The sequence below is a fragment of the Echinococcus granulosus genome (genome assembly GCF_000524195.1).
Source record: "Echinococcus granulosus chromosome Unknown EG_S00006, whole genome shotgun sequence".
NCBI classification, from domain to species: Eukaryota; Metazoa; Platyhelminthes; class Cestoda; order Cyclophyllidea; family Taeniidae; genus Echinococcus; species Echinococcus granulosus.
The window spans coordinates 650,998-665,280 of NW_020170386.1; the positions used below are offsets into that span (position 1 = coordinate 650,998).

At 40.2% G+C, this 14,283-nt stretch overlaps 2 protein-coding genes across 2 annotated transcripts in view; both read right to left on the reverse strand. All coding sequences in view use genetic code 11, as the record gives it.

Moving 5' to 3' along the window:
- Positions 1-641: 641 nt before the first annotated feature.
- On the reverse strand, positions 642-7,918 carry EGR_01574 (Protocadherin beta-14; the record flags this gene model as incomplete). Its single annotated transcript, XM_024490823.1, has 4 exons — positions 642-662; positions 1,129-1,631; positions 5,708-5,837; positions 6,347-7,918. 4 exons carry the CDS (start codon positions 7,916-7,918, stop codon positions 642-644), a joined length of 2,226 nt encoding a protein of 741 aa, XP_024354688.1.
- A 5,997-nt stretch (positions 7,919-13,915) lies between these two features.
- Positions 13,916-14,283, reverse strand: part of EGR_01575 (hypothetical protein) — a gene marked incomplete at both ends in the record, with an annotated part of 9,004 nt that continues 8,636 nt past the window's right edge. Inside the window, one exon of the mRNA XM_024490824.1 lies at positions 13,916-14,117. Coding sequence (XP_024354689.1) covers positions 13,916-14,117 — 202 coding nt within the window. The remainder of the gene's footprint in view (positions 14,118-14,283) is intronic.

Here is a 14,283-nt window from a genome sequence, read left to right on the forward strand (position 1 = left end):
TACCCTACCTCTTTGGACTACCTAATTAAACAGTGTAGGCAGGAGATTGTGCTTAATTATGTCTAGGTTGATCTGACTATTTCATCATAATGTTGAGTTCCCGTGATTGAAATTATTGTAATGCATTCTCACTCATGCTAACCATGTCCGTTATGTGACAGCTTTGAAATGTAGTTTGCACTTAATCAAACTATGGACTGTGATTAATTTGCCTCTTTGATGAAATACATAGCACTCTTCGAGCCTCTCGATGTATGCGCTACGAAATCAGCTCACAGGCATTGTTCTTTAAGACGGGCAACGGGATGGTTTGGAAGGCAGTTTCCATGAAAATCATGGCCCCAACTACAACACTGTGGGTAAATTAGCAGCAAGGGGAGGTTGTACATTGAAATTTTAATTAGCCGTCGGCCTTTTTCAACTTGAGCATAAAAGCATAATGCTGCAAGTGATTTCCTCACGTAGTAGCAGGAGGGCGGAGGGGAAATGTCAAGCGCGCTGTGACATTGTTTAGTCTCAGGAGTAAAATACTTTATTTTATTCATTGTATGGTATATAAGCTAAACTCAAACGTTTTTTTTTAAAATAAACGACCGGCTTAGCTTTAAAATCTTATGTCAATTTCTTGGTGTGCATATGTATTAATGTACTTCTTTGGCGTTCTAAAACATATAACGGGAAACTTTTCTGTATAAAACACCAACTTTTGAAAGAAATACTGATCAATTAAAGAGAGATAACTTCACTAATGGCATTTTTATTAACTAAAACTGCAAAAATATTGCCTTTTTTGTTGGATAAAAACTGTATCTGATTGATATTGCCTGGAATGCAATTACGTAAAGATCCGTAAATGGAGTTCCCCAAATCAACTCATTTAGTCAAATACAGCACAGTAAGTAAAATTGAATATTGTAATTGTATTTAGTTGTAGTTTTTATGCGTTCAAATTAGTGTGCAAGCTAGCATTTTGAGTTATACCATATAAAGTATGTTTCAAAAAAAGGGAAAGCACTAGTAGGTGATAATGAAAGAGTTTGCCGTAAAATTAACCATGCCTTGTACTTGTCAAACAATTCCAAATCAAATTTCATTACTAGACAATATATAAGCTAAATTCAAACTCACCTCAAAGTTGTAAGTATAATGCTCAAAGGTCGGTGGATTATCGTTTACATCGTCGACGAGGACAGTGACCAACGCGGAACTGGATCTTCTCTCCGGTACGCCGTCGTCGGTAGCAACCACGTAGAAGACGTACTTGTGCTCACCCGGGGCGTCTTCCTCTGCATCCAGAGCGGTTACCGTCCAGAGTCGACCGGAGCGCGGATCGATGCGGAAGTAGCCGACGTCGGAGGTGTCACGAGTGCTGGCGTTCAGTGGGTGTCCTTTGCCCGCTTTCTCTGGTGCCTCTTTCAACGAAAAGGTGATGAGGGCGTTGCGCCCAATGTCTGCGTCGGTCACGCAAAGCGTTGGAGAGGGCGAGAGGTGCGTTACCGGCGCATTGGCTTGGTTCTCTCGGACGTGGCCCTGATAAGCGGTGTGTTCGAACCTCGGTGTCTCGTCGTTGATATCGCTAATACTGACGTGAAGACTCGCATTGCGGGTAAGGGGCTTAGCTGAATCATTGTCTGTACACATTAATGTGACCTATGATCAATAAAATGATCAGTCTAAACCAGTCTCAAAGCATGATTGGCGATGACACACAAGTCTTGATATCACTTCTTTTTAACCTTCCTCATACGCCCAGTTTATTCATCTCCTGATACTGGTACTCATAGAAAATCTCAATCTGACAGCTTGCACTTCCGTTGAAATCTCAAATAAGTCAATGACTAGAGGAATTCAATATCCAACAGAAAATGGAATACATTACTTTGCATTAGTCAGTGGTGCGTTATTCAAATAAGAGTTTATTTAAATAGTTTGAGAGGTTTGAAGATTTTTCATCCATTCCTTTTGGGAAATTACGAATATTTATTCACAAAACTGCAAGAACTAATTAGCCAACTACCTCATACAGTATCTTAAAGTGCACAATATATGAAATGAATAGGTAAAGTACATATGGTCATGTTACTTCAAAATTAGCGGTTTGTGTAAAGCCATGTGAAAATTTGCGGTATTGGTTAGTCGAATGAAGGAAGATGAATTGACGTGGTGAATGCAGCAATTCGTAACAACGACTCCGTTTACGCGATGGGTAGATGCTTTTTCGCCTATGACATGAAACGCAGTGGTGGCATAAATTATTCACTCCGAAATCTGCTGCCTCGAGTAGCTCCTCCCACGAAGCTACCCGCGTGTGTGGTTGCGTTAAGAGAGGTTGGAAACAAGGAAATGACTGCATTGTTAGCGACAAACGGCAACCACAGAGCTCTCAGTTGGCATTTCTTAAATTTGGTAGAAATCAACCATATTTTCCATCTGTTTGAAACATCACTCTAATTTGAGCAACTTTTTCAATTAAAGGTTTCCTTTGAATTATACTGAGAACGTAATTCTACTACAAAAATGGGCAGTGTTTTGCAGACTCCCCAGCTAACCCACGTATTTGAGGAAAATGATTAAAAGACGGGAAGTTTTGAAGTTGCATAACCAAAGTCCTGCCTCTTAGTTCCGCTATTACAGTATTGTAAGGAGCGGAAATTGAGGCTGTCTATGTTACGGAACGTCTTTTACACAAGTTATGCGTAATTCATCTCAGAAAACCAATGTGCTTCATCGTGTCCACAGTTCAAAAAACATTGAAAATTATGTTTAGCATGGGCATTAATCTCATCAGCTGCCAAAAAGGTGAATGCAGGTTGAGTAGGTGGAATAAGGTTATTTAAGTAGTAGAGTAGATTCCGATAGGCGGTTTCCCATTTCGAAAATGGGAGAAATTGCGCTTTTTTTCTTTTTTAAGCAATAGACTGAGTTTTGTATTTGGGATCTATTCGGCTACCGCTGGATAGTAATCATAGGCACTCTCTTTGTTAAACAAATGCCATCCCAAGTAGCAGAACTGGAATCACCTGCTGTTATCTAAAAAATATTTCAATTTATCACTAACAACTCAATGCAGGAGATATTGCATAAAGAAATTTACGGTTCTCGTCATTTTCACCACTGACACAATCAACATGAGAAAGATTTCCTTTAGTGAGAGCAGATACTATCAATAAAGCTTTTTGATGGAGAGGTTTCACTGGAAATCTACTCAAAATTAAATATTATGAATTATTAAGTTCATTTTCCGATATTGAAAATAGTCATGCTTGTCAGTTTTCCTCCAATTTTAAAGTAGACACACAAAGAGCTCCAATGGAAGGGGGATATTGCATAATGAGGCAAAAATCTCAAACGGAAAGCCGAATTTCCCACTTACAGTGGCTTGCTTATACCCTAGGTGCGATTTATGATGGGTTTGTGATATATTGCTTAATTTTATTCCAACCACCACACAGCGCAACAGTGTCTCACCCTTGACATTGGAGCTTGAAGCACCCAACATTAGAGGGATCTACAGTAAGTTCAGTAAACTGAATTAAAGGTCTAACTTTAAAATTACAAAATTGAAGAGTGCGCATTTTGAATGGTGATCCAAAAGCGTTTTGCTCTTTCTATGCCATGCAACTATCTTGATGAGTGGGGGGATAAATTAAATGAAAATTATACTTCGTGGATCAAAGTAGGTCTCTGCAAAGAAAGTGACCACTGCTCGTCTCTTTGTTGTGACACTGATGAAAGTATCTCATTCTGTTAACTATCACATGAATCGTGACATCTTTTTCTCGTCCTTAAGTGTGCGAGAACAAAAGGTGGATTCCCGAGGCACAACCACCGCTTCGTGTAGACAAACTCTACTCGTATTGTCACTATGACCGGATACAAGTGGCCAGAATCAACCACCACGAGCATTGCCCACACTTTGCACACCTTCCTCCCCACATCCTCTACTCTCAACTTGAAAAGGAGGAAGGAAGAGGGAGGAGGAGAAGGAGAGGGACACCGACTTTTTATTCCTCTGCTTTCTCACGCATTTGGAGAAGTTGAGGAGGAGCGGAAATTAATTGGCGATGTCCTCAATTCCCCTCTTGGCAAAGGAGGGGACTGGTTCTGATGTAGGTAAAGCAAAAGGATTTTAGTTTGCCGGCAACGTAGGCGAAAAGTTTAAGAGGATGCTTATAAGTTCTCTGACCTCTGAAATTTGGAATTCCAGGTTTTTATTTATTGTAATCTTTTAAAAGGATATCCTACTATTCAAGATGAAGTTCTATTGCAAATTTAGTCTTCTTCGCCGATACAAGGGAACTTCAACTTGTAAGAAAGTCGCATAATTTAACTAGAACTGCGCTTGTAACCAATATTTTGATGAATCAGGGACACCTCTTCAGACGCGAAAAGGACATCTCCAAGGATACCCCGAAAGGTATCTCCGTTGACGATAAAAGAAAAGTGAAACCGATAAAATCAAACAATAACTAGAATCAGAGCGAATTGAAGAGGAATAATATCGACTGCAGCATCTATTTTATACAATAAAGTTACTTAAAAGTCAGTTTTTAGAAGTTGTTATCAATGTGATTAACAACCTAGTGAGTTACACATGTATGTATGTCCCCTTATAATGAAGCATAATAGCCTAACTTGTTACCTTAAATACTATTGCATTATAAATTACCCGCATGGTAAACATTTAGTTCCATCGAAATACATATTTTCAGTTATTTTCACTGCATTATTGTAGTTGTGTTTTCCTCAAAGTTCACATGATTACTAGTGTCTCACATTCTCAGGCAGGTAGCATATCCTCCACTTTCGAGTAGAATAGGGTATGTGGGTCATAATACACAGAGCCTCACCATGGATTACTGATGAAGTGGTTGCTGCAGTTTGTCTCTTGACTGCGTGATGATGTCGCCCTTCAAAGTGTCCTAGTAAGACTACTTCAACGGTGAAACAAATACTCAGAGTAATTTTCACTCACCACTCACTCATGATTGAATTACAGAAGCAATATTACTCCCAATTGCGATTGTGGGCTTTCTAGCAAATCTTTCTCTGTCGACGAGAAGCATGCTTCTCATCTTTCACTTTTACAATGCTAAAATATTTACAAATGCCTGTTGTGTCCTTTCATTACAGTGAAATGATTAGATCATTTGTGGAGGCAATAAATGTCTACCTTTCGAGCGGTGTTTCTGGTCATTTACTACAAATATAGTACGATAGGCACCTCCTCCTTCTTTCCTCATTTTCTTCAAAAGGGGTCTGCAAACTGGAAGCAACTTCATCCGCATTGTTTAGCTTCTTAACAAACGTCTTCAAAGTGGTGACGCAGAAAGGTTAGTATCGAGTGCCACAAGCAGACCCTATTCAGCAAGGGAAGGCGTTTTCCTTCTTTAGGGTTTGCACAACTCGAAAATAAGGATATATCCTCTTACATAGTATAAAAAATCATCTGCTTTTGTTATTTGTTATTTTGCTATTTAAAATGAAATGCCAAAATCCCCACTTTAACAACACTTTTGTGTACTAAACGCTACCGTGAAGGATGTCTAGGGGCGGGCTGAGCAAAAGCCATCGAGCTTTTAAGTGTGAGCCCTAGTAGCACCCTAAATTTTTTCTTTCCTGAGAGTTAGCCTATCCCTTTACATAGAAAGGCTAATCTTTTGCCAATACGCATACGGAAGTCGAAATGTTTATTACTTTTTCCCACCTGCGACCACAAAAAGCTCCCACTCCTGGCGCTTATCCTTCGTTCCTCCAGGTCTAAGCATCAGGTGGAGGCGCTTTTGCATATGCAACACTGTGTCCATTGTTCTCTCATTTTTCGTCGAAAGGAGCGACTGGAGGGACAGGTTTGACATGGCGAGTTAGGTAAGTTTTTATGCGATTTTTCAATAGGCAAATTCCAGTGTGTCAGAATGAGCGAGTAAATAAACAAACTTACTTCAACAACAAGGCAAGTTTTTGTTAAAATAAAGCCCAATTTTTTACGATTTACAGAGTTTTTTCGTATATTGCTTTTCTTGCTTACTTACTATTCGTTCTTTCTACCTCCAACAAAGGCTATTTTTTAATGAAATCACTGTAATTTACTTAACGCCTTAGATCTTCATCATCAAGCATAGAAAATGGCTCAAAATTTACTGTTTTTTAGAGAATTTGGGCAAATTGTCAATGAGTTTATCAAACAGGACCATGCTACTTAAGCAGTTGATTCGATTTTTAGCGTTCCCTATTCACTTCAGACATTGTCATAGTAATACCTAATCAGTTGAAATACAAATAAAATAGCTAACGCTTTTTTATTGCTCTCACTCGTATCTGATAATGGCAAAAGATTCCAACTCACCATATATGCGGCCTTTGTTTCCCTATCCAAATTGACCTTAGTTCGTAAAGTGAATTGCCGGTAGGAGGGGAAGAGGAAGGAGGAGCTAGAGGAGAAGGTGGAAGAAGAAGGAATGGAATGTCTGAAATTCGACAGAACTGTTGCAGCAGAGTCGCCACCGTTGGAGAAGGGATGTACCTCGATGAGACGGAAGGCGTCCATCTCAGAGGTGACAGAACAGCTTAATTGACCCAAGTTGGAATCCGAATCTGTAACATGCACCTCTACCACGATGGACTCTGGCACAGTAATCACCTCAGGCAGCGCCAGACGACTCGAAGTGAGGCGCTTACCCTCGCGCAGAAAAACGATGTTCGGTGCTTGATCATTCACATTGATTATATCGACATTTACTTCTGCCCGCGAGCTTAGAGGAGGCTGGCCGTTATCTGTGGCAGTGATGTGGAACTTCAATCGTGGTGGCAGCTGTTCTGCATCCGGATACTCAAGTAAGTGAACTGACGCGGTGTAGAATGATCCGGGTGTACGTCGAGATTGGGAGTATCTGTTTAACGCTTCAGGTGGTGGAAGGGTATTTTGTAGAGAGACGCGAAATAGGTTATTGGCCTTGTGAGTTGGATCAAATATACTGAGAAAGACTCGCCCATTCTCTCCTGCGTCCATGTCGGCCACTTTAAACTGAAGGACCCTTCGAGGAAGGGTATTTTCTTGAACCACTGCACTGTAAGCCTTCTCATCGAATTCCGGTGCATTGTCGTTGACATCACGCACTCGAATAAGTATACCTACACTTCCTGTAAATGGGCTTTCTCCGTCTCCTTGACCTCCATCTATTGCCTCCAAGACAAATTCATAGACCTCTTCAGTTTCCCGATCCAGAGGATGGACAACGCTCAAATAAGGATGTCCAGTTTTCATGTTTACTTCCTCATCCTCTTGATCCGTCATTGTATTCAGCTGAAAGTGGGAGGCATTTCCTTGAATCCATCGGGCTATTCGGTAGTCCATAACCCCGAAAGGTCGACTATCAATGTCGATGGCTTCGGGGAGGGGAATCCTCTCACCCACAGGCAGATCTTCTGGGATAGTGGCGAAGGGCGACTCCAGGTGGGGGAAGGTGGGTGGGTTGTCATTGAGGTCCTGAACCGCTACTCGAATAAAGAAAACCTGCGTGGGACTGGTGGGACTCACGACGACATTAATGTGGAGCAGTTGGCAGCAGTGATAGATTGGGCAATCACCACCGTTTAGTGCTCCACTGAGGTACTGACTGAGATCGAAGGCTCTCTGCTTCTCGCAGATCGCCTCTCTGTCTAGGGGACGGGCGACAATAATGCGGAGATCCTTGAGGGCGAATGGCCAAAAGAGGTCCTGCTGTCCCGCGTATACTGTCACATTGGCCAACTGACCGGGATCAAGGATGCGCAATAGGCCCTCTCGGAGGTCGTACACTACGGTGCCCAGTTCGCTATTCTCCAACACACTCACCGACTCCATCAATTGGCTACCGACTGGGCAGTGGGAGATGAGCAGTAGGAAAGTGATAAGGAGGAAAATTCCTTTTGAGACCATCTTATTAAGCCCGTAGTAGATACGCGAAAACTACAAAAGAATGTCTTTTCAAATGCATGAACACGTTTCATTACATTACAATGTTCCGTATTGAAGGATCGGTGTAAACTTTTAATACTGACCTGATTTGCCATTGCGAAGCATTGTTCTTGCAAATTTTGCAGGGAACTGGATGCATTATTTACTGTAGAAAGCCATGTCAATTTTAGGGTTTTGAGGCACCTTGAATTCATGAGCCCATACGTAAAACTACTGTGTTTCCAAGTGCATTTAGTCTGTAATTGCACCTTTTGCGCATGGTGACTGAGCAATTTGTGGCGAGAATGAATATTAAGAATGGCGTTGATTTTCTATTTGAAATATTTGGGACAAAACCAAATATGTCTTATGCAGAAAAAGATGAACCAAGAGAAGTTCAAAACAATGGATAGATATAACATGCTATTTGAGTTTGTTATTAAGTAAATGCCGAATTAACTTATCAAGGATGTTGTCTAGTTGGTGCGACTTTTCAAAGCTTTAGCATGGACAACCACAAGAAGTGAACAGGAAATTTACACCATAATCATAGAAATTGAGTTATTTTCAAGTGCTAGTTACTTTCCAACTGAAGGAGATGCATTCAATTATAATTAAAGTGTTACAATGAGCCCCTCATACGCGGTCATTGCTTGAAAGAGCTTTACACTACTGAATTGAGGCCTGCACTGGGGCTTTGCTAATGATTAGACCTACTGGGTACAAGTGCCTGCCTCACCTGACAGATCAACTGTGCATCAACTTCGAAACGAGTTTGCTCTGATTCGACGGCTGTTGCTACACCCTCTATCGTATGTCTGATGAGGTGAGGAAGGAGACATACACCGCAGTAGGAGGAGACTTTGGGGCTTTTTCAATGCATTAGGGGCAGTGGGATACGCGTATAGGATTAAGGAGCTCTGCTGACAGGAACTGCTGAGTCCCACATACTTGGGTCTTAAAAACAAAATTCTCCATTCTATAACTCTGTCAGGGTACTGTTTTTCAGAACTAAGGACGATCAAAACTAAAAATAAGCAAAATATTTACCAGCAGTACTGAAGTCTATGGCATTTTCTACTAATTGTTTGAGTGGTTTTTGAGGAATAAATCAACTCTCACTCACATTTTACCCTACCAAATTGATTTTAGTTGGTTTAGTTGGCAAAAAGCAGGCTTTCCATGTTAGAAATTAAAAGCTCCTATACCGTGTCTGCAATTATAATATTTTTAAAATATAGGTCCAGACAGTAATGACTTTTGTAGGCGCTACCTTTACCGTAGAACGGCATTAAAGGACATATAATGGAATGTGATGCAGCGTACCAGGATGCATATTATTTCCACCGTTGTCATCCAAGCATATAGTACAAGTGCGGTTATTAACTGGATAATTTTAAACTCCCTACTAGTGTTTTCTTTTTGGCAAAAATCACATAACTCATCGCCTCAGAGTCCCCTGGGCTGATTAGGCAGAAGGAAGATAAATCTGCTCAAAGGGAGCCGCGCTGTTTGGGGCTGCTTCAACTTTAGCATTTTAGCCGACAAGGTAGCACTTTTTATTCTGCGACCTGATGGAAAGATACAGTTTTTCAGACCCAACACGCATGAAAGGTGCCTCATTAATCTGATAATAAAATGGCCTTCCATTACTCTCGCGTGAGTGGATAAAAATTATTTTCTCCTCCTCAGGATTTAGCAGATGTTCGTTGTGGATTCAAAGGAAGGGAAATATCTATCTCCCTTACCAGTTCACCACCAACAGGATCTGACAAATGCCCCTCATGTTCATGCTCCTTATTTATTGACAATTGTATTTACACTTATTAATATTAGCATTTTAGTGAGTAAACGAAGTTTTTTTCAGAAATTTTCACCCTTGCGTGAAGACTGAGCTTTAAAATAACTCCTTCTGCATTAGATTCTTAACTAATCGACTAAATGTGCAACTGGAAGCAATTTTAAAATTGCTGTGCTATTGAACGAGAAATATCTCAATTAAAACTTTTAAATATAAAGCAAAGCAAGTTAATTTCTTCAGCTATTGTCATAAAATTACGTTTGCAGTACCATAAAGTTGCTTTCATTCTCATACACAACAGTCCCCCAACAATTGCTTCTACTGGAAGGTCTTGAGAGAATTTCAAATACCACGACATGGCTGAGCCATCTAAAATCCATCGCACATGGTGAGGGTAGAGGACGAAAAAATTTACTACGTTAGGCATGCAACTGCCGCATTGTGTAATTAGCATTAATTATTCTATGAAAGGAGAGAACTCAGTTTCATTGCAAAGTCGGTAAGCTAACTGTGGGACTGTTTCATCGAGCAAAACCCTACCCCTGGGAAGAATCTAAGGTCTTTCAAAAGTTCATTAATCCAGTTCTTACAAATGCTGTTGATACGAATGGGTTGAGGCAAACGCTCTAAGAACCGTTATTCGTGCCACAAATTGGTCTTTCATTAGCTAAAATATTTTTTTACCAATTTAACAGATTCGCCATACAAATTACCATCAACTATAAGCCATTAATTTAGCCCCCGCAGCTACGACAGCGAATGGGTTTGCTTTCTTTGCATTGTCAAGCATTTTTTGAATCAGTCTGAGGCATCAAATTACAGGCCCTGTGAGCGAAGGCGTGAGTGTACAAGCCCCGCTGGACAGCAAGGAGTGAAGAAGAAAATCGCCTTGGGTAAGTGTACGCCTCAAAGCATAGCACGTACAAGCATATACCGTTCTGAGGGCAGAGATAAAATCGCGAGGGAAGGGTGAGATGTGGCAAACGAGAGCTTGTCTCAAAGCCAAAGGCCTCCACGGTTTTACACCTTTTACACTCATCCCCATCAATTCTTCCTCCGCTCTTTCTGGAAATTAAAGAGGGAAAAGGTTGGTATTTTATTGTTTGATGCGTAAAAGGCTTATTAATTAAGTTCAGCTATTCTCCTTTACAGTTTACTAGTTGAAGAACACCGTCAGTTCCCTTCGCCTATATCGAAATATAGCGTATTGTTTGGGTCTGGAGCATTTCCACTTTTTGTTTTGTCTACTAGAGAGGTATGGAAGCTTTCTGGGATTATACAATGAAGTACCAATGTTTAACTTGCATTAATAGACTTTATATTTTACTTTTTACGATAACTAAATTAATATTTTTTCCGTAATACAAAGCAGGAATAGTCTATGACAGAGTAGTAGGCAATAACCATAGAACTGCGACTGTGGCACTGCCTGTTTCCAGATAACATTCAGGGGTAACGCGATGAGCCCGGTGTGTAATGCTGAGGCCCATTGCCAGAAGGCAGAAAGCTAATATATCTGCAAGTAAAAACTACAACTACTGCTCCCGTTCTATCCTGTGGAATATTCTATACGCTTTGAAAGTTTTCTACTTCATTTCAAGTTCACCTTAAATAATTTGGCTTGCATGCAGCAAATTGGATTCCTCTAAATATTAAAAAGGTAATGAAAACGAAAGCAATCGGTGACTTCTTTGTAATGAGAAGCCGGTTGCTCATGGTTTAAAAATTCACAAATCTTCAATTACTCGATAATAGGCGCATAATCGCAATGCCAAACAACTAGCACAGGCCAATACTTTAGTAGCTCTAGGGATCACCATTACACCCGCCGTTAAATCGCGGAAAGGGAACCATGACAGTAGTTGGAAACGCGAAATAAGGGAAAAGAGGAAAAGGAGTCACTGAGGCAACAGGCATTCCAGAGAAAATGCTCACATCCTGAGGCATACACATCCTCTCTTTCTCTCCGTCACTTTCGCTCGGTCGGTCAGATGGTCACACTGTCATTCGCATCCATGACTGGCGACGCTGAGGGGTGTTTATGACAGCAATTAGCGAAATTAAACTCCAAAATGCATACACGCCTTTGTGAATTTGCGAGTTTTTTTCTTATCCTCTCCAATTAAATTCGCAACCTTACATGCAAATCTAGTTGGCAAGGCCCCTTAAATTCCTTACCTTCTTGGTAGTACTACTTCCTCAAATCCTCAACTATTGTGACCTCCATTTTTATTTTTAGCTCATAGGATTGTGTGTTGACTTCTAAGTTTCAGCATGATAGCATACAGTAAAACTAGCATAGCCACTGCGGGTCAGAAAGTGCTCCACCTACAAACCACTGGGGTTGAATACCATGAATTACACTAATTCAAAGAACAGCTAATTTAGCATTCTGAAGGATACACAATATCGAGCGAATCAAGAACATATTTTCAGAAAGCAAAATAATTTGGTTCTTTATTTATTTTATGTTATAGGTGCCCTTGTCTCACAGTGTACCCATTGTAAATTCTGATCTCGGTGTCTAAACTCCGACACCAGACAGTACGGACAGGAGTCTTTGATAGGAGGATTGGTAACAAGTTAATGTCATCCCATTCCCATGCTTTTCACCAATTTTCAAATGGTGACATCAGAATGAGGATTGCATTAATGCTTCAATTGCAACAAATCAGAAGAAAAGTTTGTTCTCAGTTGCGGAAATAATATTACTAACGTGTGTTGATGATGTTACCACTTGCCAGTTGTAATATAGTTTTCACCTACATACAATCAAACGCTAGGAAAGGATACATAAAAGTCAGCGCTTTTAAGAGGTTTGTGAGATTTCTTAATACCACAGCGACCTAAATGATTGCCTGCTTGGGGAATATTTTGATGGCTGCCATTTGACCTTTATTCCGACTGCAAAGGGGTCTACTGCGGTCGGAACCTTCGACGTCATAAAGGCATATGTTAAAGCAAAAGCAAAAGTTAAATTTTCGTTACTGCAAGTAGGGATCTGTAGCATTTATTGCTTTTAACTTAAATTCTGTCATCCTGGTTTTAAGTCCTTTTATCTTTAGTAACGACCTCAAGTCGCCACTGAAAGACACTTCAACAGATTCCACTATTTCACTTCCTGTGTTATCAAGCGTAACACACTTCTATTAATCTCGGTTTGTTTTGTCATTTTCTGCTTTGCGGCTGTAAATAATGAGTCTAATTTCCCCTCAGTTATATCCAAAACTATTAATCTGTACTTTGCGAACTGATTTAGTTCCAACAGACCAAATCGCCAAGACTGAAGCCAACTCCATGAAAATAAACTGCAAACTTACTTGCTCCCAGAGATGGTACAAAGCGCAATGGGAAATTTTTCATGCTACATGCCATCTCTGACCTTTCAGATGTTTACTTCCATTGAAAGAGGACTTCTTTGTGCCCCATAAATTTTAAAAAAGCAATGTTTTTACCGGTTGTAAACGAAAAAGTACCAGCATTTCATTTTTAATAATATGAATATTCGCATCCAATAAAAGTGTTGGTTCACAGCTGCTTCTATAAATAGTCAAAGAGAAAAACAGCCACATAAAACTACTTGCGAGGTTCAGAACCCACACCCTCGTAAACACGTTTGCAGAAGTCCCTTCGAAAAGTCGTAACCGAGTAGCACGGTGCTGTTGCTATCCCACTTCTCTTGCTTCCACTATCGTATTTCGAAGTTGGACCAAAGATCAAGCCATTTAAGAATACTCGTTACCGTTATTTAAGACCTGGCAGTACAAATAACGCAATGAAAAGAAGGAGCTATGATTAACGTGGAACACCTAGACGGCAAACTTTCTCAATCCGATTTACTTCGCTGGTGTGGATACTCTAACCATCCCCATAAGGTCTGCATCAAATACTGAATCCATTAAAAGTGACCTATTCCACTATAAATATTTAACAAGAGTAAATAAAGACCCTTAAATGTGAGAATTACCATACCATATAATATTTTGGTGCTGGTGTAGCCCACAGGGAATGCTAAGGTTTTCATTGCACTTTGCGTCGTAATGAATTCCTCTAATGTAGCCTCTGTGCGCTAAAGTTCCCCAAGAAAACCCATTTTATGAAAAGCAGCGCCCCAGCATTACTTCGCAATATTCGTTTTCTTTGTTTAAATAATAATGTATGCTCTCCCAATATCCGGTTCAAAATGAAATCTTCGAAAGAAGACCTGCGTGAATGACTTCAAGAAGCAAGCATTGGATTTGGCATTTCGGATTGTAATATTTACAATAAATCTCAGCCAATTTTCTACGTTCATGTGCAATATTACAATTATTTGCTGTGAAAATTTGCGAAATTAATTTATTTTGTAATAAGACCACTTGATCATTGTTTTTGACCAAACTTTGATTAAAATAGTAAAAAATCTAGTTTGAAGGTTCTGAGTTGTCTGCCCTTGAAGCCTGTATTTTTAAATTAGAAGTTCACTTCAAGCATGTACGCTGTCTTGGAAATTGTAGTCATCGAAGACCCCGAAAATGCGTTCGGATAGATACGATTCCCAAGATGA